The sequence below is a fragment of the Poecilia reticulata genome, linkage group LG22 (assembly GCF_000633615.1).
Source record: "Poecilia reticulata strain Guanapo linkage group LG22, Guppy_female_1.0+MT, whole genome shotgun sequence".
In the NCBI taxonomy this organism is placed as follows: Eukaryota; Metazoa; Chordata; class Actinopteri; order Cyprinodontiformes; family Poeciliidae; genus Poecilia; species Poecilia reticulata.
The window spans coordinates 22,289,898-22,315,904 of record NC_024352.1 but is presented as its reverse complement, the minus strand read 5'-3'; the positions used below and the strand labels follow the sequence as shown (position 1 = coordinate 22,315,904).

General features: G+C 40.5%; 2 protein-coding genes and 2 long non-coding RNA genes across 5 annotated transcripts in view; 2 read left to right on the top strand and 2 right to left on the bottom strand.

Annotated features, from left to right (window-relative positions):
* Positions 1-1,674: 1,674 nt before the first annotated feature.
* rpusd2 (RNA pseudouridine synthase domain containing 2) lies at positions 1,675-5,661 on the top strand. Of its 2 annotated transcripts, XM_008400008.2 has the most exons (4): positions 1,679-1,890; positions 1,970-2,416; positions 3,795-4,091; positions 4,778-5,661. In XM_008400008.2, the coding sequence occupies exons 2-4, from the start codon at positions 1,982-1,984 to the stop codon at positions 5,492-5,494; spliced, it is 1,449 nt and encodes a 482-aa protein (XP_008398230.1). In that variant the 5' UTR covers positions 1,679-1,890; positions 1,970-1,981; the 3' UTR covers positions 5,495-5,661. The 2 variants fall into 2 exon arrangements, with proteins under 2 accessions (XP_008398229.1, XP_008398230.1); XM_008400007.2 differs by having other exon boundaries at positions 1,675-2,416.
* Positions 2,716-3,757, bottom strand: LOC103458885 (uncharacterized). Its single transcript, XR_532639.2, has 2 exons — positions 3,375-3,757; positions 2,716-3,174 (listed from the first exon to the last, which is right to left on the bottom strand). It is a non-coding gene; the product is annotated as an uncharacterized LOC103458885 (long non-coding RNA).
* Positions 5,662-8,674: 3,013 nt separating the features above from the next.
* Positions 8,675-9,037, top strand: LOC108165843 (uncharacterized). The gene is made up of 2 exons (XR_001776165.1): positions 8,675-8,750; positions 8,787-9,037. It is a non-coding gene; the product is annotated as an uncharacterized LOC108165843 (long non-coding RNA).
* Positions 9,038-9,197: 160 nt separating this feature from the next.
* disp2 (dispatched RND transporter family member 2) overlaps positions 9,198-26,007 on the bottom strand; it is a 19,233-nt gene continuing 2,423 nt past the window's right edge. The window contains exons 2-10 of the mRNA XM_008400010.2: positions 21,808-21,946; positions 20,550-20,815; positions 19,861-19,890; positions 19,626-19,749; positions 18,714-18,829; positions 16,568-16,692; positions 14,753-14,850; positions 13,446-13,604; positions 9,198-12,524 (exon numbers count right to left, since the gene is read on the bottom strand). Coding sequence (XP_008398232.1) covers positions 9,276-12,524; positions 13,446-13,604; positions 14,753-14,850; positions 16,568-16,692; positions 18,714-18,829; positions 19,626-19,749; positions 19,861-19,890; positions 20,550-20,815; positions 21,808-21,946 — 4,306 coding nt within the window. The 3' untranslated portion in view covers positions 9,198-9,275. The remainder of the gene's footprint in view (positions 12,525-13,445; positions 13,605-14,752; positions 14,851-16,567; positions 16,693-18,713; positions 18,830-19,625; positions 19,750-19,860; positions 19,891-20,549; positions 20,816-21,807; positions 21,947-26,007) is intronic.

Here is a 26,007-nt window from a genome sequence, read left to right as displayed (position 1 = left end):
GCTGTTCTCGCTTCGCCTGAACAGATTGACTAACTTAATAAATGACTGAATAACAGACCTGAGGTTTACTGATTAACCTTTTTCCAGAGTTCTTGGACGAAGCAAAGCAGCAGCGAGGATGAGAAAGGAGAGATTTTTTATAGGGAAGAAAACTGTAACCTCTACACTGAAAAAACAAAAAAGTATTTATAGTCTAGTTTCTAGTACAAATATACTAGTACATTTGAAATAAGACAGAACAAACTTTAAAGTAACATTTAGGAAGTTTCTTTACGTAAAGGATTCCTTAATATTGATTAAGTGAAATAATCAACCAGTTGAACTAGTACTTTTTTCATTAATATTAAGGAATTACTTATTTAAAACAAGCTGCTGAAGGTTGCTGAGAAGCTACTTGTTAGTTAGTTTTGTCTTATGCACTAAAAATTAGACCAAAAATACTTGGTAAGATTTTGTGTTTTTGCAGTGTAGAAAAGCAACAATTACCGAGCATAAGCCATTATTCTGTAATTAAAACACTTTGCTTATTGAATTAGTCTATATTTGGCAGAAAGAAGGCTTTGTCTTCTGAGAACGCTGTGCCAAAACGAGGAATATTTTTAACAACAGAAATATTGTATGAAGTGTGTAAATCTTGTTTCTTAATAAATCACATTAGAAAATCACTTGTTGCACTTTGATTTATTTTAAGTTGAAACATTGCCATCCATGTGTTTTTTAAATCAAAGGAGTAATATTTTTTCTGGACGTTTTTCTAAAAAAATAAATAAAAAATAAAAGGAGTTCTAGCTGCGTCTATCGACAAACACTTAAAAGATAATCAAGAATAATAACCAAAAACCTTGATATATTTTTTCAGGAAATTGTTTTATAAACTTTCATTTATTTACATAGTGAAGAATATTTTTAACTCCTTACAACATTCCACACATGTATCAAACTGAAGTAGGATGTTTCGTCGAAGTGTTCCTGGCTGAAGCTGACCCCCGGGTTCCGTTTCTGGGGCGGTGGGACGTACCTCTCCCCAGGTCGGAGCTAATGCGTAAATAAACACGCATTAGTGTTTATTTACAAAATAAATTTATCTTTTAATACTTTTTCTTTAATTTTTAAACACTTTTTTGCATACAACTAGGAGTTTGTCTAAGCCTGTGGGGCTTTTACATTGTCAGTGCAGTTCTGAGATCTATTAAATCATAAAATTTCAAGATATGCAGTGTAATGAATATTTAATTAATTAGATGATCTGATGCGTCGATAATTTAAATAACTTTCATCTGAAGCGTGTAGACAGGTTTTGTGTTAGTTTTTATAAGAGTTTCCCCAGATCACGCCATAATTTATGTTTTTTTTTTTTAACTGATTTTTTTTCTTGTGACAATACTTAATTTGATTAAATATTGCTAACATTTCCAATGCATCGCTCCCAAAAATCAGATTTCATACACTTTCTATTTCAATATTTATCATGTGTTTAACATATTTTTTATTTGTATGTTACTAAATATTACAATTTTGTCTTGCCATTATTAGGGTAACTTATTAATAGTAACTTCAAACTATCACAATAATAATTCTTATTGTGTCATCTTATTTATTAGTAGTGTTTTATGTTAATTTTGATCTATTTAGCCTGAATTATATTACATAAGTAACTGGTAAAATTTTTAAATGTATATTTATCATTATTGTTATTCACAGCAAGTCTTTTAAACATTAAAATGATCATAACATGACTAGCATAACGTCTTTCAGTTCACAGAACTACAAATGGGTCATCTTGGCTCGCGCAATGACGTCATCACCATGCGCCCAGACTCGAGCGATGCACGTGCCTGCATCAGCTAGAAGTTTTCTGTTGTACCTGGAACTCCAGAGTCGCTTCAGGAGGCATGTTGTTCGCTTATTTTCATCTGCTAACATTAGGAAACCTTTGACTCGCCGTTTCATTCGTCTGTGGTCTCAACAGGGGGATTTAACGATGGAGGAGCAGGACACAACCCCCGAAGCTCCGTCAGGTGGGGACACAAACACCGGGAAACGCAAACACGACGACGAGCCGGACCCCCCGGAGACAGGCGGCCGGGGAAAGAAGCGAAGAGGAGCCGGAGGGAAGAAGCTCCGACCTGGGGAGAGGTACGTCCCACCGCCCCAGAAACGGAACCCGGGGGTCAGCTTCAGCCAGGAACACTTCGACGAAACATCCTACTTCTTCGAAGGCGGCCTGCGCAAAGTTTGCCCGTATTACTTTGACTTTAAAACCTACTGCAAAGGCCGGTGGATCGGGAAAAGCCTGCTGGAGGTGTTCAAAAGCGAGTTCAGAGCGGAGTCCATCGAGTACTACGAGAAGGCTGCTAAAGAGGGCCGCATCCGGCTCAACGAGAGTCCTGTGGATGACCTGTCCGTGGTGCTCAGGGTCAGTGCTGTCAGAAAACATTTACACCCAACTCATATCAAATTTAACAGATTAAATTATCCCAGTTCACTGTCACTTCAATGTTGCTCCATTAGCGTCTCTGCATATTTAACCGCTCAAAAGTAGCTCCTAACAAAATAATCCAGAAATGATTTAAAGCAGTGGCGATCCCAAAGGGTGGGTAGGAGGTGGCCGCAGCCCCCATGGATTAAGTCATGTTCAGCCCATACAAAACATACATTATTTAATTTATTAAATCTGTGAGGGTTCTTGCATAAACCAGCCAGAGAGACACTGAATGGAATCCAAAAATAATCTTAATTTATTACAAAAAAGTTCAAAAATAATTAAACAATGAAGAACTGGGCCCAAAAACTGAGGTCAACATAACAAACTCCAACTCAGGTAGTAACACAAAGAACTCAAGCACAAAACTGACCTAACAAACAAGACATGAGGGGAGCTTAAATAGTGGCTGATCAGACCACAGCTGACACACAAGGGGTAATTAAACATACAAAAACTTAAATAAATACTAATCAATACAACACCAAATCTTTAAATTAAACAAACATTGGACTGAAACTACCAAATGGAAGAGACATTAAAGAACTGGTCAAATTAAATGAAAGAAAACCAAATTTCCCCGTCCCCTGGCAAACAAATGGAATGGCCCGCTGAGGAGGTTTGCCAGCCATATATGGATGTCAATTAGCTGGAGCTCTTCTGTGACCCTCCAGCAGCAGCTCCAAAGGAAACTGGCAACTCAAAACAAATAAATTAATTTGTTGCTTTTAACAAAAATATAAAGAACTGACAAATAAAGTTAACTAAATGCGTGCACTTCAAATAGTTAACTAAAAAGTCAAGYTAATGAAAATKTTCAAAAATAMAAATCTAAACTATTCACTAATTAATATCTAAATTAATATTAAGGATGAACAAAACAAACAGTTACCATTCAGGTCTGTGTGACAGTAGGGTCGGCTGTCACAAAATCCAATAAATAATTAAATAAATTGTATACATTTGCACCATGTATGCCACTATTTCTATTGATTGTCAATGTCGTTAAGCAGTCAGCAATTTTTAAGAGGTTATCTTTTTTGGCTTACCCTCTGTGTGGGTTATGTGATATAATCTAATTTTCTAAGAAAAAACATTTTTACTTGTAATTAGCAGTACTAAAGTAGTTATTTCTTGAATAGCTCTTTTAATGGCGTTTTGCTACACGTTTTCTAAAATGGCCTCTACTATTACCTTAGAAGATTAGTTGTTTCCCCTCATAAAAGTTTGTTTCCTTGTTTCAAAACCTAAAAAAAATAAAAACAAAATGGCTCTAATTCTTAAAATAAGTAATGCAGTGTTTGTTCTGCAGAATAACGACCACATGAGGAACACCGTGCACCGCCATGAGCCTCCCGTAATCGGCGCGCCGCTGAAGATCCTGGTGGACGACGGGGAAGTCCTCGTGGTCGACAAGCCGGCTTCCATCCCCGTCCATCCGTGCGGCCGTTTCCGCCATAACACGGTGATCTTCATCCTGGGTAAAGAGCACGGCGTCTCCAAGCTGCACACCGTCCACAGGCTGGACAGACTCACCTCCGGGGTGCTGCTGTTCGCCCGGACGCTGGAGACGTCCAAGAAGCTGGACCAGCTGGTGAGGGACAGACAGGTACGTCTGGGACAGGATTAGGGCTGCAACTACCAATTACTTTAGTTATTGGTTAATCTATTGATTATTCAAGGTTTTGACTGGCATTATAAGCCTGGCAGGTCACCAGGCTTTACTTGCCTCCCCGCCAGGCTAACATTGTTTAGATTAAATAGGGTTTTAAACACCAGAAATAGTAAAGATGGATTAATCTAGGTCTACAGATGAAGCATTGAGCTGGGTGTGAAGTGGTACCACTTGCGCCCATTTGCCTCACAAGCTATTTCCAAATTTCATCTGTTCGTGCACCTCCGAATTTTCGTAACTTTTAAAAAATACGTGCTCTGCCCTAGCGCCCCAACCAATAGGCTTAGCAGGTTTTTTGGGTGGATATCCTCTTATTCTGATTATTAATTGGATTTAAAAAATGCCTCCAAGTCTGTCACAATAAACAATAAGTCAATTAGTTGCATTGTAAATTAAAACAATCTCAATAATTTTCATTTGTATGATTTATCATCTCTTTCTACCAGTTTCTCAAGGTTGTTGCTAGGCAACCAAAGAGTGTTAGTTAATTCCACCAACTTTGCTTAACTGGTTGTTTATTATATCGTTGTACGTTTTTCAGCCATACGATTTATTTATTTATATTTTTTTAAGAAAAGCTAATCATTTACTTTGATTTTTTTTTCTTTTCCTTATTTTAGCTTGAGAAGGAGTATGTGTGTCGAGTAGAGGGGGAATTTCCCGAGGGCGAGCTGATCTGTGAGGAGCCCATCCTGGTGGTCTCCTTTAAAATCGGGCTCTGCCGCGTCGACCCGAAGGGAAAAGAGTGCAGAACCGTCTTCCAAAGGCTCAGCTTCAACGGAAAAACCAGCGTAGTCCGCTGTTTACCGCTCACCGGCCGCACACACCAGATCCGAGTCCACCTGCAGTACCTGGGCTTTCCCATCCTCAACGACCCCATATATGGGTCCCATGCCTGGGGCCCCCACAGGGGCAAAGGGGGCCTGGTGGGGAAGAGCGACGAAGAGCTGCTGCAGGCTTTAGTGGAAGAACATCGCTCTCAGGAAAGTTTACACCTGCTGGACTTTATGGACAACGGCAGCACTGCGAAGGAAGTAGAGAAAACAAACACTTTTCCTGCACAAATGGAGGATTTCTCTGAGAAAGAAAACTCCAGCCAGGTTCCACCAGAGGAGCATCAGAGTACTGGATCAACCGGAGCCGAATCGGGTCAGAAAAGTCCCCCAGGAAGCCGGGACCACCTGTGCAGCGAATGCAAGCTGGTGCGACCGGACCCCACGGAGAAGGAGCTCGTCATGTATCTCCACGCTTTACGCTACAAAGGACCGGACTTTGAATATTCCACACAGTTACCCAACTGGGCCGAAGCGGACTGGGAGGAGACCGATCTCAGCTGACCTCATTCAGCCACATTTTTGTATTTATTTTGTCTCAATTTCTTGGGTTTTATTTTGATACTTCTCAGATTTTCTGAAGAAGATGCTGTAAAACGCCTCAGTGGGAGGATTGTTTGTATTTAATTTCAGACATCTGAAATAAACCAACCTCTGCTGCTGTTGGAAAATTTGCTTTATTTCAGGTTTGTTTAAAAAAAAAAAAAAAAAAGCATGTCTCCTATCTGAAATTTTGCTTCAGTATTTTTCAGATCTAGAAAGATATGGGAAAGAAAATGGTGCACTGATTGCACTTTTCTCGCAATGTTGATTTTGGCTGATACCATTTTTATTTTTTTTCGTCTGAAATGTTGCAATATAAATATAATTATATAAAGAAAACTGTTGTGTTTTAAACAGTGGGGTGACTATGATTAACTGCAAACATGATCTGGTGGAAGAGGACAGTGGCTGATTTTAGACTTTTATGCTGCGTTCACACCAAACGCGTTTCAGACGTCGGAAACGAGTCCGACGCTTCAACTTGGGTGCGTTTGCACTTTGAAGTCAGACGCTTGACATTTTGCTCTCGACGGCCATGAAACGCGTCAAAGTTGCTCTAGAGGCGATGTAAAAATTTGGGCTGATATCAATATAACAGCCATGTTTCAGCACCTTTTGGGGAAAAAATGCCCAGAAAGAAACGGCGACAACAAAGAATTAAATATGTCTGCAGGAAACATCAAAAGAAAAGTTTTATTTCAGATAAGTGAAAAGGTGATGATGGTGCAGCTGAGGTGTCTTTTCCACCACAAAATAAAAAGCCAGACTGTTCTCTTGAGTTTAAGGCAGGTTATTCTGCTGACTGCTAGAACAAAGACTTTCTAAGATCTTGATCACACTTATGGCATCAAAAGCTTTAACAACTCAGAGGCACATTTTCTGAAAGTCTTGCCAAGGTCTCATGCTGAACCACGATCAAAGCCACTTTAAAGCCTCTGTTTTTACACTTCATATCATTTAGAGGAACACAAAACACATTTTTTACCCAAACTAACAAAGACAAATACTTTTCCGACACCAATAAAGTTTTGCATTGATAAAAAATAGATATTTTATGTTTGTTTAAACAACAAAAAATGAAAGATTTGACAATTCTCTGGTATAAATTCAAATTACAGCCTCATTTTCCTCACCGAAAGTCCAAATATACTTTGATTTCTTTAAAATGTAAATATCGTTGTTTATTTCAAATCTGTTTGAGCAAATAATCCCTTATAAATATACTTAAATCCTTCAGGATATCCAAATTTCCTGTTTCTTTCCAGTTATTGATCAAAAACCTCAGATGTTTGACCCGCTGAGCGTTTCTTTCACAGAAATCCCACATCTGGCTTTCTGATTCGACACCAACCACCTGTCAGCTTTATTTAAATTGAACAATATGAGGGGAAAAAATCACTTCCAAATGTTAAAGCACCAACTTGATAACAAACATCGACTTTCGCACAATGAGCACTTGTTATAGTAAATTGTTCCAGGAATGATTGCATTGGATTGTTTTAGACTTCTAATAACAATAATAAATGGCTTTAGGGATATCACCAGAAAACCTTACATGCTACACATATAATTAAGGCATAATTACACCACAATGTACAAAAAATATGCTCTTAAAAGTTGTTAGGCTATGGCCATAAGGGACGCTCAATGTCAGTTTATCTTGAGTAAGAATTGCAATTTCACATAAAAATATAAGCAATAAATTAATTCTATAATTTTAAAACAAAAAATAATCTAAATGCTTTTATTTGGAGCAGAAAATTGCACATGTTTTATAGAGTAATACCAGGAGTAAAGCTATCTGCTGTTGCAGAGGCTGCAGTCAGCTGGTTAGCAGACATTACCGTTCCAACTGTAATTTTGAGCCAGAATTAGTTTAATAAGAGGGACAAACTTCCAAAATATCCCGATTTATCTTAATTGTAAGTAAACGTATTGGATTTATTGGAGTCAGCGTGAGCAGCAATGAGTGGGGGAGGAGCAACGCTGCACTCCTGTGCTCCATATACCTGCGAAAACCTTTATTAACCGTTTGCGTCACTAAATCCTTCGAGGCGCCATGATGGACGTTGTGAGTACTGAACAGAGCGACTGAAACTGTTTTCCTCAGTTGTTTTTGCCAGTTTATTTGTTGCTTCTTCTTGATCAAGTCGAGCTAATTTGTCTGTGATGTGACACCAGGTTGCGGCTCACAGACGGCGCTATTTACAAGTTGGAAATAGCTAGCTTAGAAAATAAACAGTATTTTTAGCACTTTTCTGCTGTTTTATACCAACCCACTCCTACAAAGAAGCTGGATTTTGTATTCCAGAAGCTCAAACTTTGAAATTTTAAAGAAAATAAATGGTTAGTATTAAATGCGTATTTGTGGAACAAGACTTTGCATGAATATAATAAAGAACAACAAAATTATACAAAGTGAATCAGTGAAATGTCAGATATTCAGAGTTTTCAGGCTCAGTAGTACAAAAGACTTTTTTCAAGGTTTCAGTGATAAGCATGCAATAGTCTTGATTTCAACTGGTGCCTGAACAAGGTTTGTTACGCTCTTCTGGGGTTAAAGGTCATGCTTTGATTTGACCCACTTCATTGGAACAGACAGACAACCTTAAAGCGACATTAAACAAACGCAGTGTTGGCCCATATTTCCTTATGTTTGGTGACTTTTTGACTATAAATACAATAGGTTTTATAAAGTAGAGCAATAAATGCACAGTGTTCGGAAAAGGTTGCTTAACGTCATCGTAAGTACTTCAGCAGAAGGCAGATTGACTTTTTCCTCCGGTTTACTGAAGGAATGTTCAGATTACGGGTTGGTGTCAGAGAGATTAAACCTGAAGCCATCCTCTCTGTTTATTGTTGATTTCCTCCTTCTTTTCTTTCTCCAAGCACAGATCTTTTCTGCCCAAAAAGTGTTTGAGATGTAGATGAACCGTTGAGTCATAACCCGACCCAAACAACTCACACACTGTATGACCTGCATTTAGTTGCATCTACTGTTTTCTACTCTTCAAGTCAAATATTTGGTATATAATAATTATTTAGTATAAATTGCAGCTCAACTTTAAAAATGTTTATACAATTTATCTCTTGTTGTTAAATTAACTTAATGAAGATTAATTTCTGAGTTAAAACCAAAACCATTTTCAAGGCAGCAGGTGGACTTTCTTTTTGAAGTTAAACCACCTTTAAATGTTTTACAGTGTAGGAGATCGAGGTGAATCAGGGATTCGAGGTGAATCCCTGATTCGAGGTGAATCAGGGATTCGAGACCTTCATGGTCCTGTTGCGTTTCCATAACTTTCTCCATAATCTGCTAATGTCAAAACAGCAGAATTTCACCTTTTAATAAGAAATTGAATTAATAAGTTTGTTCATGTGATAATTAAAAATCACGATTCTTCAACTACTTCCTGTCATCGTCTTTGTGGTTTACGCCAGTGGCAACATCCGGTTGTTGGTCATGTGACTCGTGTTTCTATTGTAACTAATTTAGATACAGCCAAAAAAACATCTTATCCTAGCGCCAAAACTTTTCAAAATATTCTAAGTATGCGAAATTATATAGTCGATGGAAACGCAGCTGGCCTTTTGCAAGTTTTGAAGTCCTAACCCTCGATCTGAACAGAAGATGAGCGGTGAAATGTCTTCAGGAAACAAGAGAATAAGTCCTGATGTCTTCAATTCAAGCACTTAGCATTGAGATGTCCTGGACGACTGCGAATCCACAGCAACGTGTTGCTCAACATGCATCCTCCCGCTGTCCGTCTCGCTTTATCCAGACATCTGGTAGGTCCGGCCTGCTGTTGGGTAAGATGACCACTTCTTCACTGCGGCTGCTGCGGTCCTTCGTCTCGTAAACTGTTTCCTTCAGCGAGAGCCTCAGCGTGTCTCTCTTGCCGTTGAGGTGTCCTGGTTGCAGCTGAGCCGCCGTCTCTCCATCGTCCTGCTGTGGGTTTGAAGACCCTGCCTCAATGTCACTCAGACATGTTTCGCAGGAATCCTCCAGGCCTTCGCAGGAGCTCTGAGATGGGAAGTGCTGATTGTGACCCTCCTTTGTGGTATTTTCATCCTTGCAGAACGACTGCTGGTCTGTGGTCTCCATTGTGTGGCTGATGATGGTTTCCTCTATGCTCGATGATGAGGAGTAAGACGTATTGCTCCATTGCTTCCCCACAACTGATTGACCCCTGCAGGTTTTACACAGCAGATTTCCAGTAGCTACATCTTCTTGCACCTGGCCTGCTTGGCGGAGGGTATTTTCTCTGTAAGGGGATGAGGTTTGAAGGGCCGGATCCAAATCCTTCTTGCTCACCTCTACCCCACAAAACTCAATTTCATCCGAGAGCACTGAGGGTTGGTTGGACAGCTTGCTGGTACAGGTGCTGTTTTCGAAGCTGTCGCTGAGGCGATACGCCAGAGGTTGCAGCTCGTATTGCTCTGCGCCCCTGTGCAAACCACCTCCTCCTCCGGTCTGTTTGTGTCTGTGCTGACGCTGGTGGTCGGGGTAGAGGTAACCACCTGCCTCTTTGTCATAACTCCGCCTCCCTCTAGATCTGCCAAAAGCCCCGTTGGCAGCAGGCGAAGGGCCAGGCTCGGAGCAGGAGGTCAGCACCCCGTCTGTGTCCTCCGAGCAACACGGCAGCGTGATTCTCCCGCAGTTTCTCTGTGGCCCGCAAAAGCAGCACAGGGACTGAAAAAAGAAGGTTGCAAATCCACACGCCACACATTTCACCAGAAACAGGAAAATCCCTATTTTTCTAAAGTGTAAGGCAGTGGCTGGTAGCATGACAATGCCCATGAAGAAAAATGCACCGGAAACTATTGCTACAGGGCATCCCATTCTTTTAGTGGAGTGTGCCACTTTTCCTATCTTGTCCGAATGAGGAGCTAAGCTGTAGGAAATGGAAAAGTTGGCTACAAAGTCAACAGAAAGCCCTGCGGCGGAGGATATAAGCAGGGCCTCGACGCCACTCAGCTGCCACTCAAGCAGGACGAGGAGTCCAACAGTGACGAACACACTTCCTCCTACAGCAACAGTCGCATATAAGCTAAGTGGGATATTCCAGGTGGTTAGCAGCAGCAGAATAAACGTGAGAGCTACAGAGACCCCAGCGACCACCAGAGTCTCAGAACTTAGAGACTGTTGTAGATCGAACAGAGACAGCTGGCTGATGAACCAGCCGTCCTCCAGCCCTTGTGGGGCTCCTGACATTTCTTTGTTGAACCATGTCAGGATTTCCCTGTAAAAACCACTGGTTCTGCTAAAGTTGAAGCTGTAGAGATGGGTGGTCTGGAACTCCAGAACCAGGGCAGCTGCCGTGCCGTTTGGCAGGAAGTACAGGCCTCCACTACGAGGCGCATGGCTCTCGGCGTGTTTCTCTGCCAGCATCATATTCAGGCAGCTTTCAAAGACGCTGGGAGGGAAAGGGAAGGGGATGTTGCTACAGCAGAGATGAAGGGCATCACTGGTTCCTGAGCACCGCCTGACAGATACCCAGCGCACCAGCTGCTCCACAAGGCAGACGTTATCCGTCATGACATCTTTATTTTCTGGTGTTGGAGCAGAATAAAAGCTTTGGTTCTGGACCCTTGCACACAGATCTCTCAGCCAGACCTGAGCGTCCGGCCTGCTCATGTTAAAGCTCGGGTCAAAAACCAGGGACCCGTTACTCTGTGGGTTAAAGTGATCTCCATTATCAGTCGGTTTGATGCCCCAAACGAGCAGAACAGTGACGGGTTTGTCCTCCCCATTCCTCTGCCTCTCAAACATAAACATGTGGCGGTACTCTGCATCGTATCTCTCAAAAGGGTGGCTGGAGCGGAACAGTTGGGCGACCCAGCTGTCCAGAGTCGGTAACCTCATGCCGGGGTCAATCCAGGACATGTACGTGCCCCCGGCCGCAAGAACTGCAAACCAGCACACCCAGATGTAGCGAAACTTCACAACCCCACAGGGTAGGATCTTCAGAAACAGCAGGTTTGAGGTGTCTGACAGGCCTCTTTTCAGTTCTCTCAGCTTCTGCATCATGCTGAAGATGCACCTCTTACGGGAACTCGTTTCCCAGAAGCCACCCAGGTTTTTGGAGCAGTGGGGCTTCCATGTTTGCACCACTACAGACGCAGCGGGCGCCTTCCTGGAGCGCTCAAGCAAGATGAAAGAGCACGGCAGCCACACTAACGCCAGCAGACAGCTGATAAAGGAAGCAGTCCCCAGATAAATAGAGAAACATCTAATTGCTGTGATGCTGCTGAGATAACCAGAGAAAAAAGCTGCACTGGAGGTCAAGCCTGAAGCTAAGATAATATAGCCTATTTCCTGTAAGGCTCTGTTTACTCTCTTCTCCAGGGAGGCTGAAGGGTTTTGCGTTAGCTGCAGATTCCAGAAATCTGTAAAGATAAAAACCTGATTGGAGCAACTTCCTAAGAGAATCAGAGCTGCTGCCAGGTTCACCATGGGGAAGAAAGTCAGGTGAAAAGCAACTTTATAGAAGAAATACGAGGTCAGGAGTGAGGCTGTGATTGCTAGAACAGATAATGCTACAATGAAGAAGGACTGGAGATATAAAACCATGGTGAACAAGAGGGATAAAACAGCGAGGACCGGGAACACTGAATCTCTCACCAAGTAATATTTGAACAGCGTCTTCTTGATACCAAAGTCTATCCCGGTTATGGTCGTGTTATTGTACGTCAGATCTCTTCCTTCAAGGCTGTTCATGTAGATCTCCATCATGTGCTCTCCTTTCTGGACGGGTAAGAACAGGAGGCTGTACTTCAGCGTCGGTATTTGGTATTCAACGGTCTGGGGGCCGAGAAAGTCTTTGTCAACGAGGAAGTGCAGGATCTGGAACACAACGCGGGATTGTTTGCAGCGCGAGGGAACGGAGGAGCAGCCGCCATGCATGAGTCTCTCTGCGCAGGCCGAGGTCAGATCTCCTCGGTGGTAGGATGGAGCACATTTCCGGAGAAGGTTCAAAGACTCTGAGACCTGGTGTGGCAGAAGGATATCAGAAAATGAGACCAAGGAACATGAACTCTAGGTGTTTATCCAGATGCAAGCTTTCATACTGTAGATATCTGCATGAGTGAGCTGCACTGCAAAAACACTCAATTTTACCAAGTATTTTCGTCTAGTTTCTAGTGCAAATATCTCAAGTAAGACAAAGCTAACTTATAAGTAACTTTTCGGCAAGAAATAGGAGATTTCTTAACATTGATCTAAAAGTACTTGTCCAATTGGCAGATTATTTAACTCGAAAGATGGGAAATTTATCTTGTAATAACTGAACTAAATGGCCAATGGAACTAGTACTTTTAGATCAATATTAAGAAATTATTTACTTAAAACAAGCTCCTTTATTGTGCTAAAAAGTTGCTTGCAAGTTAGTTCTGTCTTATTTCAAGTGTAATAAGATATTTGCACTAAAAACAAGGCAAAAATACTAGCTTCTTAAACTTAATTTTAAAAAATCATAACATCCGAACTACATTTTGTATTAAATAAAGTTGTTTTTTTATCAAAGATTACAATTTGTCTGACAATCTGAGATATTTAGTTTCAGTTTACATCTGGAAAAAGTAAAATTTCAGTTTCAGTTCCTTTTGGGCAACAATATAAAATAGCTCAGCTCCAACTCCTTGGTTAGAGTTGTAAAAATAAAAGTCTAGCACTGAAAAAAAAACTCCCTTGGCAATGATAAAAGTTGTTAACTAGAGCCTGACATAAACGATTCCTGATAAAACACTGGAATCTGGCACAATTTAGCAGGAACTAGACTCCAAACTCCATTCAGACTTTCATGGAAAATCCATAACGGACCTTCTCAATTTGCCAATCCAAACAACTGCAGCATGCAACATTATGGTGAGATCTAATGAGCTGGGAGTTGATAACATAAAGCTACAGTGCCTGTTGTGAGGTAAGGCTGAGGCAGCAGGAGGCATTGGAGAGAACCGCCAAGTAGTTCCCCAAGGACCAGCTTGGACAGCAGCCGCTCCTCGGCGCTCCCTCCGCTTCCCCGCTCTCAGGCTGCTGGCACAGGTCCTGGAACTGAGCCTGGGACCGAATCTGATTCACAAGGAGAACAAAACAAGGTTTCTGAACTCATGCCCGCTTCTGAAACTAATTCACAGACAAGAAATTAATCTCCCATGAGATTCGGTAGAGCAGATCTACTGTAGAGCGGCTTAAAATGTCGACCATTTGCAACTACGTCACTTAATCATGATGGACGTCGGAAGTTTTGAACAGAGCGACTGAAATTGCTTTCCAAAGTTGTTTTTGCCAATTTTTTTACTCGTCTGTGAACATAACACACCTGATCTGGGCTCATAGAGGGCAGTAGCTAGCTTAGAAACCGACGCACCTCTTCCTTTGACATGTTGATCAAATTACAACTTTCCGTGAATTCACACCACATGATTTATATCACTATGTCATAAACGGGGTTTCCCTTTCCACCGAATAAGCCTTAATGAGGTTCCCACACCCCCTTGCAGATAAAAGCGGCTAGACCTGCGCGAAAAAGACGTCACATGACTTCACCACGTGGCGCCTCGTCGCGAACTTTAAGTGTGGGCTGGTGTGGTCTGGTTGCAATGTCTGGGATTTGGAATTGCGATTTAAAAACGCCCCCCTTGAGGAGTGTGATTAGTCGTGACGAGCGATAATAAACGTACAAAAGACGAGATGCTAACCAGTTTTTTCCCCCATACATGCTAGGTTACATGACGGTGCGGCACTGTTTCCATGGTTACCAACGGTTAGACACCTTCTCCATAATGGATTTTGGATATCACCGTTCTAATCATGTGAACGTTAATCTTCTTACTCTGTAGAAAGTGTTGGCTGCAAATCCGCGATTACACGAAGCAGTCCGTCGTTAATCTCAGTTATTATGACTCACTGCTGCCATATCGTTACTCATTAAAAGTTATTATAAAATGATAAATTAGGTATTCACCCATGGCCGTGCAGCATCCCATGACCATTTTTAAAGTGAAAACAACTAAATAAGAGCGATATTGAACCACCTATGTCCGTTTATTGGAGCGCACTGATTGTTTTTAGCGTCCATCATGGCGGAGCGGGCGGGGTTCTGAAGAGCGTTACATTACATCACGTGCAAAGGCTCAACAGATTACAGTCAAGACTGTCCAACAGATAAAAAGTGACTTTGATAGAGGTTGGTGTCTAAACGCGAGGAGAGAGCTAACCCTGGACTGCTCCATCTCACACATGGCGTGGATGGCCTTCAGGCTCCAGAGACTGGCGGAGTTTTCGGATCGAAACACCAGCTGGGCGTAGCGCTCGCCTGCACAGAGAGAAGCAGATGGCGGCAGGCGAGATGACCGGCGGTGAATCATGTGATTCCAGGATGGTTAGCAAACATCAAAGTGGGTTTAAAAAAAAAGAAAAGCTTGTGAATTACACTGATGTATGATACGATGGAGATGAAAGACGGCAATCAACACATTTTGTGCCAAACAAAAATCAGGCTAATAAATCTACTGAGAGAGATTTCTGTGTTTCATTAAAAACATAAAAGTTAAACCTTTAACAGAAATTGGCTTTCCACATGAAGCCACATATAAAACGGCTTCTTCTGAACTACCAAACCACATCACAAAACTTGGTATTTTCATGATGCATGATGTAGTCGGGGATCTTTTACGTATTTCTAGTCCAAGGTATAGCAGGTTTTTGTCTGGTTTAAAGATGACCTGTGATGTTTCCTTGAACAGATTAGGAAACGCCAGCGGGGTCCAAAGTGCGGCCCGGGGGCCCATTTGTGGGCCCTCATTTTGAGCGGCGCCCAACTGCAACTCTTAAAATGGAGGGTTTTAATTTGTAATTGAGGTTAAAATTGTTGCCAACATTCTTTTCTTACACAAGAAAATGTAAAGTACAACACAAAGTATTCATGTTTTTAAAAGCAAGTTTTAACAAAAGGTTAAACTAAGAGACTTTTACTGAGAGCCAACTTTGTTGCACTCAATTCAGCTGTTATTCTTTGTTAAACTTAACTAAATATTGCAAACGTTTTGAAAGAAAGTGACCCAGATCCTGTTCTTATTATTGAAAAAAGTACATTTGATAGAAAGAAAAAAATAATTAGTTTAATATCAGAAATTTTCCCCCCAAAAATTGGAAATTTATAAATTTCAAATGTCAAAAATGTTCTAGAAAATTTGCTAATCACATTCCTGAGTTTTTATTTACTCGTTTTTTTATTTCCCTACATCTGCCCTGAAGTTATGGCTGTCATAAAAATCCCTTCCAAGTTCTGGATCTTCAATAAGAATCGGGCTGCTTTAGTTGCTTAGTTTTAGTTAGTTTTTTTTTCTTTTTATTGGCCCTCTACTACTTTTGAGTCAACAATTTTGGCAAAAAGTTTGGACACCCCTCGTCTGTACAAAATATCTTCATCACTAAATCATTCTTAATGAGACTTTAGCCTGGTGATTTCTAACTTTTATGAGTTCCCCAGAATGAGCTGCTTTAAGGCGTCTTGTCACTTTAAATCTAAATAAGTTCATCTGGCAACGCCGCCAACTTAATGTTTACACTCACATATGAAAATGGCAGCAAACAGATGCACAATTATAAAAATGTATATCTTTGAAAAGCAGAAACGGGGCCTCCTGCACAACCAACAAGAATGCAGCAAGTGATTTCTGAATAGTAAGTCAACAACAAAATCCAGCAGCCATTGTACAATGGTAAAACGAGCTGAGCAAATATGATGGAGTTCTTATTGGGTTGCTAGGTGACAGGTGGAACTCCACTGTGGTTGCTAGGTAACAGTGCAGTGTGATTGTGCAATCAGGAGGTTTTTGACGCGGCCCATTTTCTAGACATGTAAAACATTAACTTATTGCCAAAGAACATCTTGGTCTTTTCTTTTAAGGGCTTCGGCTATTTTTAGAAGTAGCAGAAACACAAATGAAATTATAAAAACATGCGAAATGTGAATTTTGAATAATATCTGCCCTTTAATTAAAGAACTGGGTGGTTCAGGACTTCCTCACCTGGAGCATCACAGAGGAAAGTGTCCAGAGAAAAGTCAGCGGCCAGCATCCTCTTAATACGACGACCTCTGGAGGCGAGCTGACTGCCATGACTGTCTCTGCTGACAGCGCCGGCCTTGGCAAAGCTGGAATGTCAGGAAACACGTCTGCTATTACAAATGTAAATACATTATACTTTAATTTTATGAATAATCAATTCTGAATTAATGTACAGCCATTACAGGGAAAAGCAACTCATTAGTTTTGACCTGGAGGGTTTAATTGTTTCATGGTGGAATAATCACAACAAGCAACTGCAATTAACTTTATAAACAAGAATTGATCACACCAGTTGTAATTTATTGTGGATTTTTATGAAATCCTCACAGGGCCAAAATTATTTACACATGCTCGACATTTAAAGCTTCTGGCTTCACTCCTGCTGGATATTTGACCACTTTCATTGGCAGAACTGCCAAAGTTCATTTAAATTGGTTGGCTTATTGTTTGAAGCTTAATATCAGTCCAAAAAAGTTTGGATGTGTGTTTCATATAATTTTAAAGTCTTGGCACCGACATTAGTCCATAAATTTCCATCACACCTGATTTAATTATCCTAAACACAGTTTGTTTGAGGGTCATTGTCCTGTTGATAAAGCAGAACCAACAGTTAAATCTCTATTTTCATTGTTCCGTCCACTTTTTGCAATTCATCAGCTTATCTGGCAGTAAAACAGCCCAGAGCATTAAGCTGCCACCGCTGAGCTTGGCAGTTGGAATTAAGGACTGAAAACCTCACTTTGACTTCTCCAAACATATTTCTTGTCATTTCTTGCCAGCCAAAGTAATCTTTTTCTCCTCTGACCATGTGGTTTAACCAAAATGGTGATTAACCTGCTTCACAGGACAGTAGCACTGGTATTCCAGATGTTTTCAGTTAAGCTTTGACCATTCCTGGTTGTTTTTGAAATAGAGAGACGAACAATTAATCCACTTTACGCCTAATGGTTTAATAGATTAAAATTAGATCCAATTGAATGACTAATAACGTCAGCTTACGCCTTCTTTCATTTAGTGTTGTAGTTTAGCCGCCATCCAGCAGAGGGCCCCGCTGGTCATCTTCAAGCGAAATAGAAACAAAGATGGCGGCGGGCCATTCCAAAAGAAACGGTCCATACGGATTCCGTAGTGGGATTAAAATGTACTTTATGCGGTTATGTTTCGAAATATAAACACTCGACAAGTTCCTAAAGTTAGACATGACGGAAGAATCATGGCGCCAATAAGCACGGTTGATTTTGATGGCGGTGGTGAGTTAATACACTTCATGGAGAAAAGTTTTAGCTTTCTTTCGAAAGCAACCACAGACTATTTCTGTATAAACATCTCTCTCTTCACGAGGAATTACGTGTTTCACATTTTATTGTTTTCATCTTTTACTTTTCTATTCAGAAACTCGAGAGGTTCCTGTTTTTTGTTAAATATATAAATTTGTTTATAAATGAGAGAAAACCTGAATTTTCTGTTTATTCAGCAATTAAAATAGCCGACGCAAAATAATGTTAAAATTATTTTTTTTAGTCGGCATAATATGAACAAATTCAGGCAAATGTGTTGTGCAAAGATGGTTGACCCTCTTAAAATAAGAGAAAACTCAGGTTTTTAAGAAAATGGATGCTTATCGATTAATTGTTAATCAATTCAATTCAAAAATACTTTTTTGGGAAATTAAATGTTGCTACTCATATTAATTCAAATTCTTCATAGAGTTATTGTGTGTGGTGATAACTGTTAGAAAAGATTTCCTGTGTTAGATTTTGAAGTCTATCTTTAAGAATGTGTTCTTGCATAATTATGCTATTTCCATTAGATTGTTTGAAAATGGTGTCAAAACAACAATATTATTGTTTATCGCAACAAATTCTGGGTGAATTTATCATCTAGAAACATTTGTTATTGTGACAGGCCAAGATTCTGACCTAATCCAAACCAATTTTCTTCCACCTGAGAGAAGTTTGCTAGTTTTTTGACTAGATGAATCAGGCTAACATTTAGCATCTGCAATGGCCTTGACCTCAACCAGACGGTTAAAAGAAACTCTGCTGGTTAAAATATCCAGCCGAATGGTTTGCAGAAACTTCTCCTTATGCTCTGGCTCTCGGCTGACCTCTTGCTGAGCTGCTGTGGCTCAGCAGAAAGAGTTTTTCCCGGGCCGGTTTCCTGCTGCAGCCTGGACAAGCTGGACAGCCGAACGCCGATGTACGTTCCCCGTGGCTGGAAACCCTGAGACGTTCGGAGCAAATGATTCAGAAACAAAGATAATTATGAGGGAAAAGTCAGAAAGAGGAAAAGACGCTGCAGAGGGCAGAGTACACCAAACTTTTACTCAAGTTAGAGTGGCACCACTTCAACATATGTCTACTAAAGTAAAAAGTATCTGTGAAAGAAATTACTCAGGAGTAAAAAGTATTTGGTAAAAAGTTTACACAAGAACTGAGTGTAAATTATCAATCATTTAATATTTTAAAAATTATATCAGATGGACCAAAATGTAAAGTTAGGTGGAAATGTTAGTATTTTAAGGACAAAAATTATAATCCATACAACTAACAAAAAATAGCAAAATCGGGCAAAAGAAAATTTTCCAAATCAGTTTCTTTCAATTAAAAAACTTAGAAAACTTTAATAAAAACTGCAGGTGTGTCTGTGCCTGGTTAAAACATGTTTGTTTTTCATTCAGTGGGTAGAAAATCCAGAAATTTCACTCAAGTAAAAGTAAGTACAGCGCAGTAAAAATACTCCTAAAAGTACATTTTTGCGCTCAGAGTGCTGCGTACTTAATGTTTTTGTTAATTTGCTCACATTTTACTTTCAGTATCAATTAGTGTTCACTATCTGAGCAGGATACCTTAAACGTGAGTCTGAACTGCCTGGAAACATCATTAAAAATCACCAGATGTTTCTGCCGCAGGTTTGATTTGAGGTGTGAAAGCACCTTAAATCACCTCAACGCTCCAGATGCGTTGAGGTGAGATTTTAACGGCAAATCCTGCTGACTCTGCACGTCTCATTCACTCACCAGAAGCGGATCGGAGAAGTCTGGCAGAGACCCGATGAAGAGTCCAGCCAGTGACAGTCCCAGCAGCAGGACGGCACAAACCAGCAGCACCAGTAACGGTCGGTCCACCAACAGCTGGGAATACCTGCAAAAACGGAAATGAAATGAGAAACTACACAGCAGTCAAAATAAATATTTAAAAATACGAGAAGAAAAATAAGGAATGACGAATCCAACACTGGGATTTAATGCTCACTTTCTAATGATGAAGTAAAATCCTCCAGTCCTGTAAACAATTAAAATACAATATTAATAACAGAACATAATTATGACAGAAATTATCTACTTGTCTAACATTTGAATTATAATATTGACATAAAAAATACCAATTCCACTGGAAGATTTATTCACTAATGAGAATTTTTTTATTCGTTAGTGAATGTTTGATCGTTTGTTGCAAAGGAAGCATCTGCAGCTAGAAAACATTTGTATAACATCAACATTTTAAAACGTCAACTGTTTTAATCAACTTAACATCAATATAGTGTAGTTTTAACAAAGCATTTAATAATAGTATGTTAAAAAGTGCTTAATGTTTCTTTTTTTTACAGACTTTGAATTGTGTGAAGCTAAAACTCGGGCACTTGAGATGTTCTGGGTAGAAATGGTTTTTTACAAATCTTATATTTTTTTGTACAAATTGCCTTAATTACTGCTCTGAATTGGTTCTTTCAGCTATTTATCTTTTCATGATTCCTTATATTCTAGTTAATGATTAAATTACTAAATTTGTTAAGGATTATTACAATAATCGATTCTTAATCCAATTAATCATTTCAGCCTTAAATAATCTAACAAAATCTGTCCGCCAGCATTAAATCATCAGGCAAACATTCTCATATTTCATTACTGGGAAACATGCCTTGGCGTTTTATTTTGTCCCACCTTACTGACACCACCTGGCGCTGCTTCGGTTTGGTTCTGGTCTCGTTCGGCCCGTGCAGCCAGTGGCACCTGGCCGACCCGTGGCAGGACGCCTGCTGGGCAGAACCACAGCCGTGTCCGGGTTTCACCGCCAGCCCTCCGTCTGCGCGAGGACACGCTGCGTTCGATTGGCAGCAGCGGGCTTTGACTGGTCCGTGACAGCTGCAGTGGGGGCATTTAAGGTGGCACGGCGAATGGCAGGCTCCAGTCTGAAGACGCTGCGGGACCTTAAGGAAGAGTAACACAGTTTATGACCGGTCTAGTCAAAGTAAAAAATAAAAAAATAGGGATGGTTAGATAAAGTGCACTACGTATTTAGTAGGGACTGATATGCACTTTAACATTTTTTAAATGCATTAGAATTAGCCAAAATGCTGTTTTTCCATCTGTTTTTGGATAATGAATATAATTAAGGTTAAACAAAGCAAAGTTAAAGTGACTTAACTACACACATTATAAAGCAGTAAATACAAAACAAAGCCAAGTACTTCACAATTATTATAAAAAGTCCAAGAAAACTGCAAACATACAAAATCTTACCAAGTATTTTTGGTCTAGTTTCTAGTGAAAATATCTTAGTTCACTTGAAATAAGACAAAACTAACTTGTAACATGTAGGCAAAAAAATATGAGCTTATTTAAGTAAATAATTCCTGAAAAAGTACTATTACAATAACAAGACATTTTTAGTGTCATAAGTGAAATAATTTGCTAATAAAACTAATTTTTAGCAAGAAACAGGAGCTTGTTTTAAGTCAATAATTGTTTTAATGACTTGTGTTTTAAGTCAATAATTCCCGCAAGTGGAACAAGACGTTTAAATTTATAAAATCCACTGGCAGATTATTTCACCTGAAGTTTTTCTTCAATATCGAGGCATTATTTACTTAAAACAATCTCTTATAACTTGCTAAAAAGATATTTGCAAGTTAATTTTGTCTTATTTCAAGTGAGATAAGATATTTGTACTAGAAAATAGACCAAAATTACTTGGTAATATGTTGTATTTTTGCAGTGTATACTGTGCAATTTCATCGCTACTTGAATTGTGTTTTTCCATGTGTATAAATAACAGCATCATCTGCGTATATTTGAACCAAGACATTTAAGAAGATGTTATTGCATAAATTTGAATAAAACAATGGCCGTTTGGGAGTATTTTCTAAATATAGCAGGTGTTGCTGAACGCGGTGCTGCAGGTAGAGACACACAGACGCACCTGATGGTAGAGCTGGAAGGAGGAGGAGGGTTTTCCCAGGCTGCTGCAGCTGTCACACAGCTCCTCTGCAGAGGGGATGACAGTCAGCTGGGCCTCGACGGAGCCGTCAGGGGGGCACAGAGAAACCACCGGGATGCAACTGAGCAAAGAGACAAATAAAGGCGTGTAACCGCAACAACACGATGTACCTGGAAATGAAGGGATGGTAGCAGAAGCAATGACCTTTTCCTCTTAGATTCAGAGTAAAAACGCACAACTCAGCAGCAAGAATGAGGCAAGAAATGGTTTCAGAAACACTTTGTAGCTTCAGGTTGTATGTTGGCCAAATAAAGAGGAGAAGATGGTTGATGGTAAAGCTGGATCGCATCATGATGTCGTATCTTCAGGGTGAGGGGTTTGACGAAAAACACAATCAGGGCTAATTGCTGTCAGGAGAGCCCTGGAGTTTCACGGAAATATTTTTCAAATACTGCAAAAAGCCTGATGTTTATTTTGTGATTATTAATAAGTGATCGTCTGAACACCAGTGGTGATTGATTAGCTAATTTCAATACCTGCTACTGATCCTTCAGAGAGTTGGTTTTTAGGTCGCCTTATATTGGAAACACGCCGAATTCCACAGCACATCCACATGTTAAGGTTGTCATAGTCAAGCTAGCATAACTGACCTACTTCCCTCTACCTACCCATCTTTTCTTTTAATTAAAACTTTTTCCTGACCTTCTCTAGCTGTCATAATGTTGACAATCGGTTGCAAAGCGTTCCTTCTTTTACGCATCGTGCCTGCGTTTAATATTTAGCGTGTTATTTTGACAGCTGAAAGCAAACTGGTCCGCCTAAAACCCTCCGTCTCTGTTCGTTTTAAGTGAACTCTCAAGTGTTTATGTGAACATCAACTGGAGACCACTCCAAAAGCAGGAAGTGGGTTACAGCGCAGGGCATTCTGGGTAAATACAACCAAAACAAACGCACAGGTTTAGCGTTAGCGGGACAAATGTCTTGTGGTCTTTTCCCAAATAGAAATCCTACAACAGCTAAAATCAGAGGCCACTCCATGTTTGTTTATGTTTTATGAGGAAGGAAGTTGCGCTCATGTCTTCTTCAGAGGTTTTCTTGTTGCTTCCTTCAGTAGTTCTTGGTGCAGTGCCCCCCAGAGGGGAGGATGGGAACAGGTTTTTCAAAGGATTTTGTTCGTTTGACACATTGCAGTGTGAAGAAACCGCAGAAGCTGAAAATGTAACAAATGTAGCAAAAGTCTCCTGGACAATCAGGCGTGAAAACACCCTGAAAATGTTTGTCGCCCTGTACTTTTCCAACACTTAAAAAGCTTAACTCCATAGAAAACGCCGTTTCTACTCAATCCACAATTGTTCAAACCTACACGTGCAACAGAACAACGTATCCGACCTGCTCCTGCTCAGCCCCTGCACAGCTCGGCTCCAAACTGAAACGTTGCATAATTTACTCATAAACAGCTCCAAGCTGCTGCGTAATGGCTGTTCTCTGTGAAGGGTCTGCGTTGTTTGTTTTTCCAGCAGTCTGGACGCAGCCAGTCTTGTCGTCTCGTAACCATGGCATTAGCGGGAGCCAGCGAAACCCGGCTGACCTCACTGCATCGAGCAGTAAGGGGCTCAGATGAGGTAAAAAATACAGTAAACCTGAAGATTTCTGTGTTTTTGTGTGCTAAAAATAAAACCGTGATGGGAATGTAAACCAAAATATACAGTAGTACCTTTCATAAAGCATTTTATTACTATTTAGACACAGAATATACACAAATCGTGAATAAGGTGTCTAACTAACAGAGCCGCAATTTACATAATTAATTCATATTTCTGAGAAATTACAAAAACTGATCCACACAGGACTGTGTCTAAAACTTTGACGTCAGTGTGGCTCGTATGAAGCTGCTGTGGGAATCTGCATCTGAAATGACTTCCCACTGCTGCTCCACACCTTCTGCACTGAATACATTAAAAACAGACACAGTGGAAAAACTTTGTGGGGCTGAAAATCTGAGCTCAACAGAATGACCACAAGCTAAACACGCGTTTCCTGCAGATCACATCGCTGGCTTTGATTCTGGTTGTTTCTTCAACCTGTTAAAAGTCCCAAGAGGAAACCAAAATCAGCAGCAATGGTTTAGTTTATGGAGCTCTGATGAGAAAAATGATCCAGTTTCAGTTAGCATGTCTGCGTAGCGACTTGCAGTCTCATCCGTTCATCGTCTTCCGCTACGAGGAGAGTGGGAGAAAGTGCAGGCATCTTTCATCAAGAATGTTATAAATTTGTCAGAATACTGAGGAAATCAAAATTCTAAAAATTCTGAATTCTAAGAAAAAAATCTGAATTCTGATGGAAAATTCAGGATTTAAGGTTGAATTCCAAGAAAAGTCAGAATTGTGACAAGAAAGTTCATATTCAACAAAGTGGAATTTTGAGAAAAAAGTGATAATTCTGACAAAAAAATAAAAAAAAGACAGAATTCTGACAAGAGTTAGAATTCTGATGAAAAAAATCAGAATTTTGAGAAAAAAGTGAGAATTATAACAAATAATTCTGAATTTAGAAAAGTCAGAATTGTGACGAAAAGGTCAGAATTCTGAAAAAAATGTCAGAATTGTGACAAAAAAAAGTTTAAATTTAAGAGTCAGAATTCTGAGAAAAATCAGAAGAAATTCAGAGGAAACATTCAAAACATTCAGGTTCCACTGGCAGATTATTTCACTGATAGACATTTTCCCGTGTTGCTAACATTGCTAATGTGACCAGCAGGTGGAGATCTTTTTAAAAGTAACAAGATGCACCCGAACACAGATGTAACAGTGCACAATACTTTATTAAACAATTCTTTTTAAAAACGAGGCTTCAGGCCCACTACTCGGTCCCTGGAACAAAAGAAACACATAAGGGAAAAAAAGGGGAGACAAGATCAATTATTCCAAAGGAAATAAAACATGCCAAAGAAATTAGTAAATCAAACCAAAAAGAAAATAAATTAGTAACTTCAATCACAAAACAAAACTAAAAGCAAAGGAACAAATTGTTGTCATCCACTTCCAAATGCCCTTCTATGGAGCCAGAGAAGTAACGCCCCGCCCACAGAGCCGGCCCAATCCGCAACGGGTTTAGTTGAGAGCGGCCAAAACAACGACAAGACAAGACAGCAGAGCGTCCAAAGCGCTGCAGCTCCGAACAATCAGTTGCTTGAAACAGAAAACCCATTAACGGTGGATACAGATAAAAGAAATCAAAAGCTAAATAGCAGGTAGCTTACCCAGGGGTGGAAACACAGCCTAACCCAGGAGGAAGTGGGTCAGCAAGTGAGGACCAGACGGAAGCCGCACGCCACAGCAACCCCCAGCTGCAGCCGGCAACGCCATCAGAGCAACACTGCAGAAACGCACGACAGGTGTAGCACCCAAAAACCAACCATGATCTCAGCCACGGATAGCAAAACTGCCACTTACGATCGCAGACGAGTCGACCAAACCCACAAGCCGACATGTAGCCGCCAACCGTAGCAACAGTGGGAGAAACAAAGACGCACGCACCCTGCAGCGGCCAGCCCAACGATAAAAGCATTCGCCCCGCCCACCAATCAACGGTGCCCGGTGCACGGAGTGGGAGAGGGTGGAACACCATCCCACCACACTAACAATAGTAAATGTGTTGCGCACACAGAGTAGCTTTGGATCGATGAAGCATCTGGTGTTGAAATGTCAGTATGATGGGCCCCCAATAAAATCTGCTCTGGGCCCCAAAAAAGCTTTGACCAGCCCTGCCTAATGTTCACATTCTCCTGAAACAACATATTTCCTCATGCAGTAAACTCTCAATCTGTCAATCCAAATACTGACTTCTGATTCCTATAGAAATCCGGTCTGTTGGGACTCGACCTGAAGTGACTTGGAGACTCAGCATTTTGCATGTCAGAGAAGAAGAACAGGCGGCGTTCTTCTCATAGTGACGGATGCTGCTGAGTTTAGCTCCATGTTTTCTCCAGTCTCACTGTCTGATGTTTTCCAGCAAAGTAGAAAAGCTGCTGGGGATCAAAATGAGTGACGGGTCGACATCTGTAATCCGAACAGCAGGAGAAAGAAACAGAACTGATTTCTGACAACAGTTTTATGTTAGCTCAGTCTCTTAAACGCAAAAACAGGGCAAAGTGATCAGGATCTATCAAAGTGATCAGGATCT

Coding starts and splice junctions, on each gene's coding strand:
- rpusd2 (XM_008400007.2), top strand. CDS start 1,733: ATGACTAGCATAACGTCTTTCAGTTCACAGAACTACAAATGGGTCATC. Junction 2,417..3,794: donor ACCTGTCCGTGGTGCTCAGG/GTCAGTGCTGTC, acceptor TTTGTTCTGCAG/AATAACGACCACATGAGGAA. Junction 4,092..4,777: donor AGCTGGTGAGGGACAGACAG/GTACGTCTGGGA, acceptor TCCTTATTTTAG/CTTGAGAAGGAGTATGTGTG.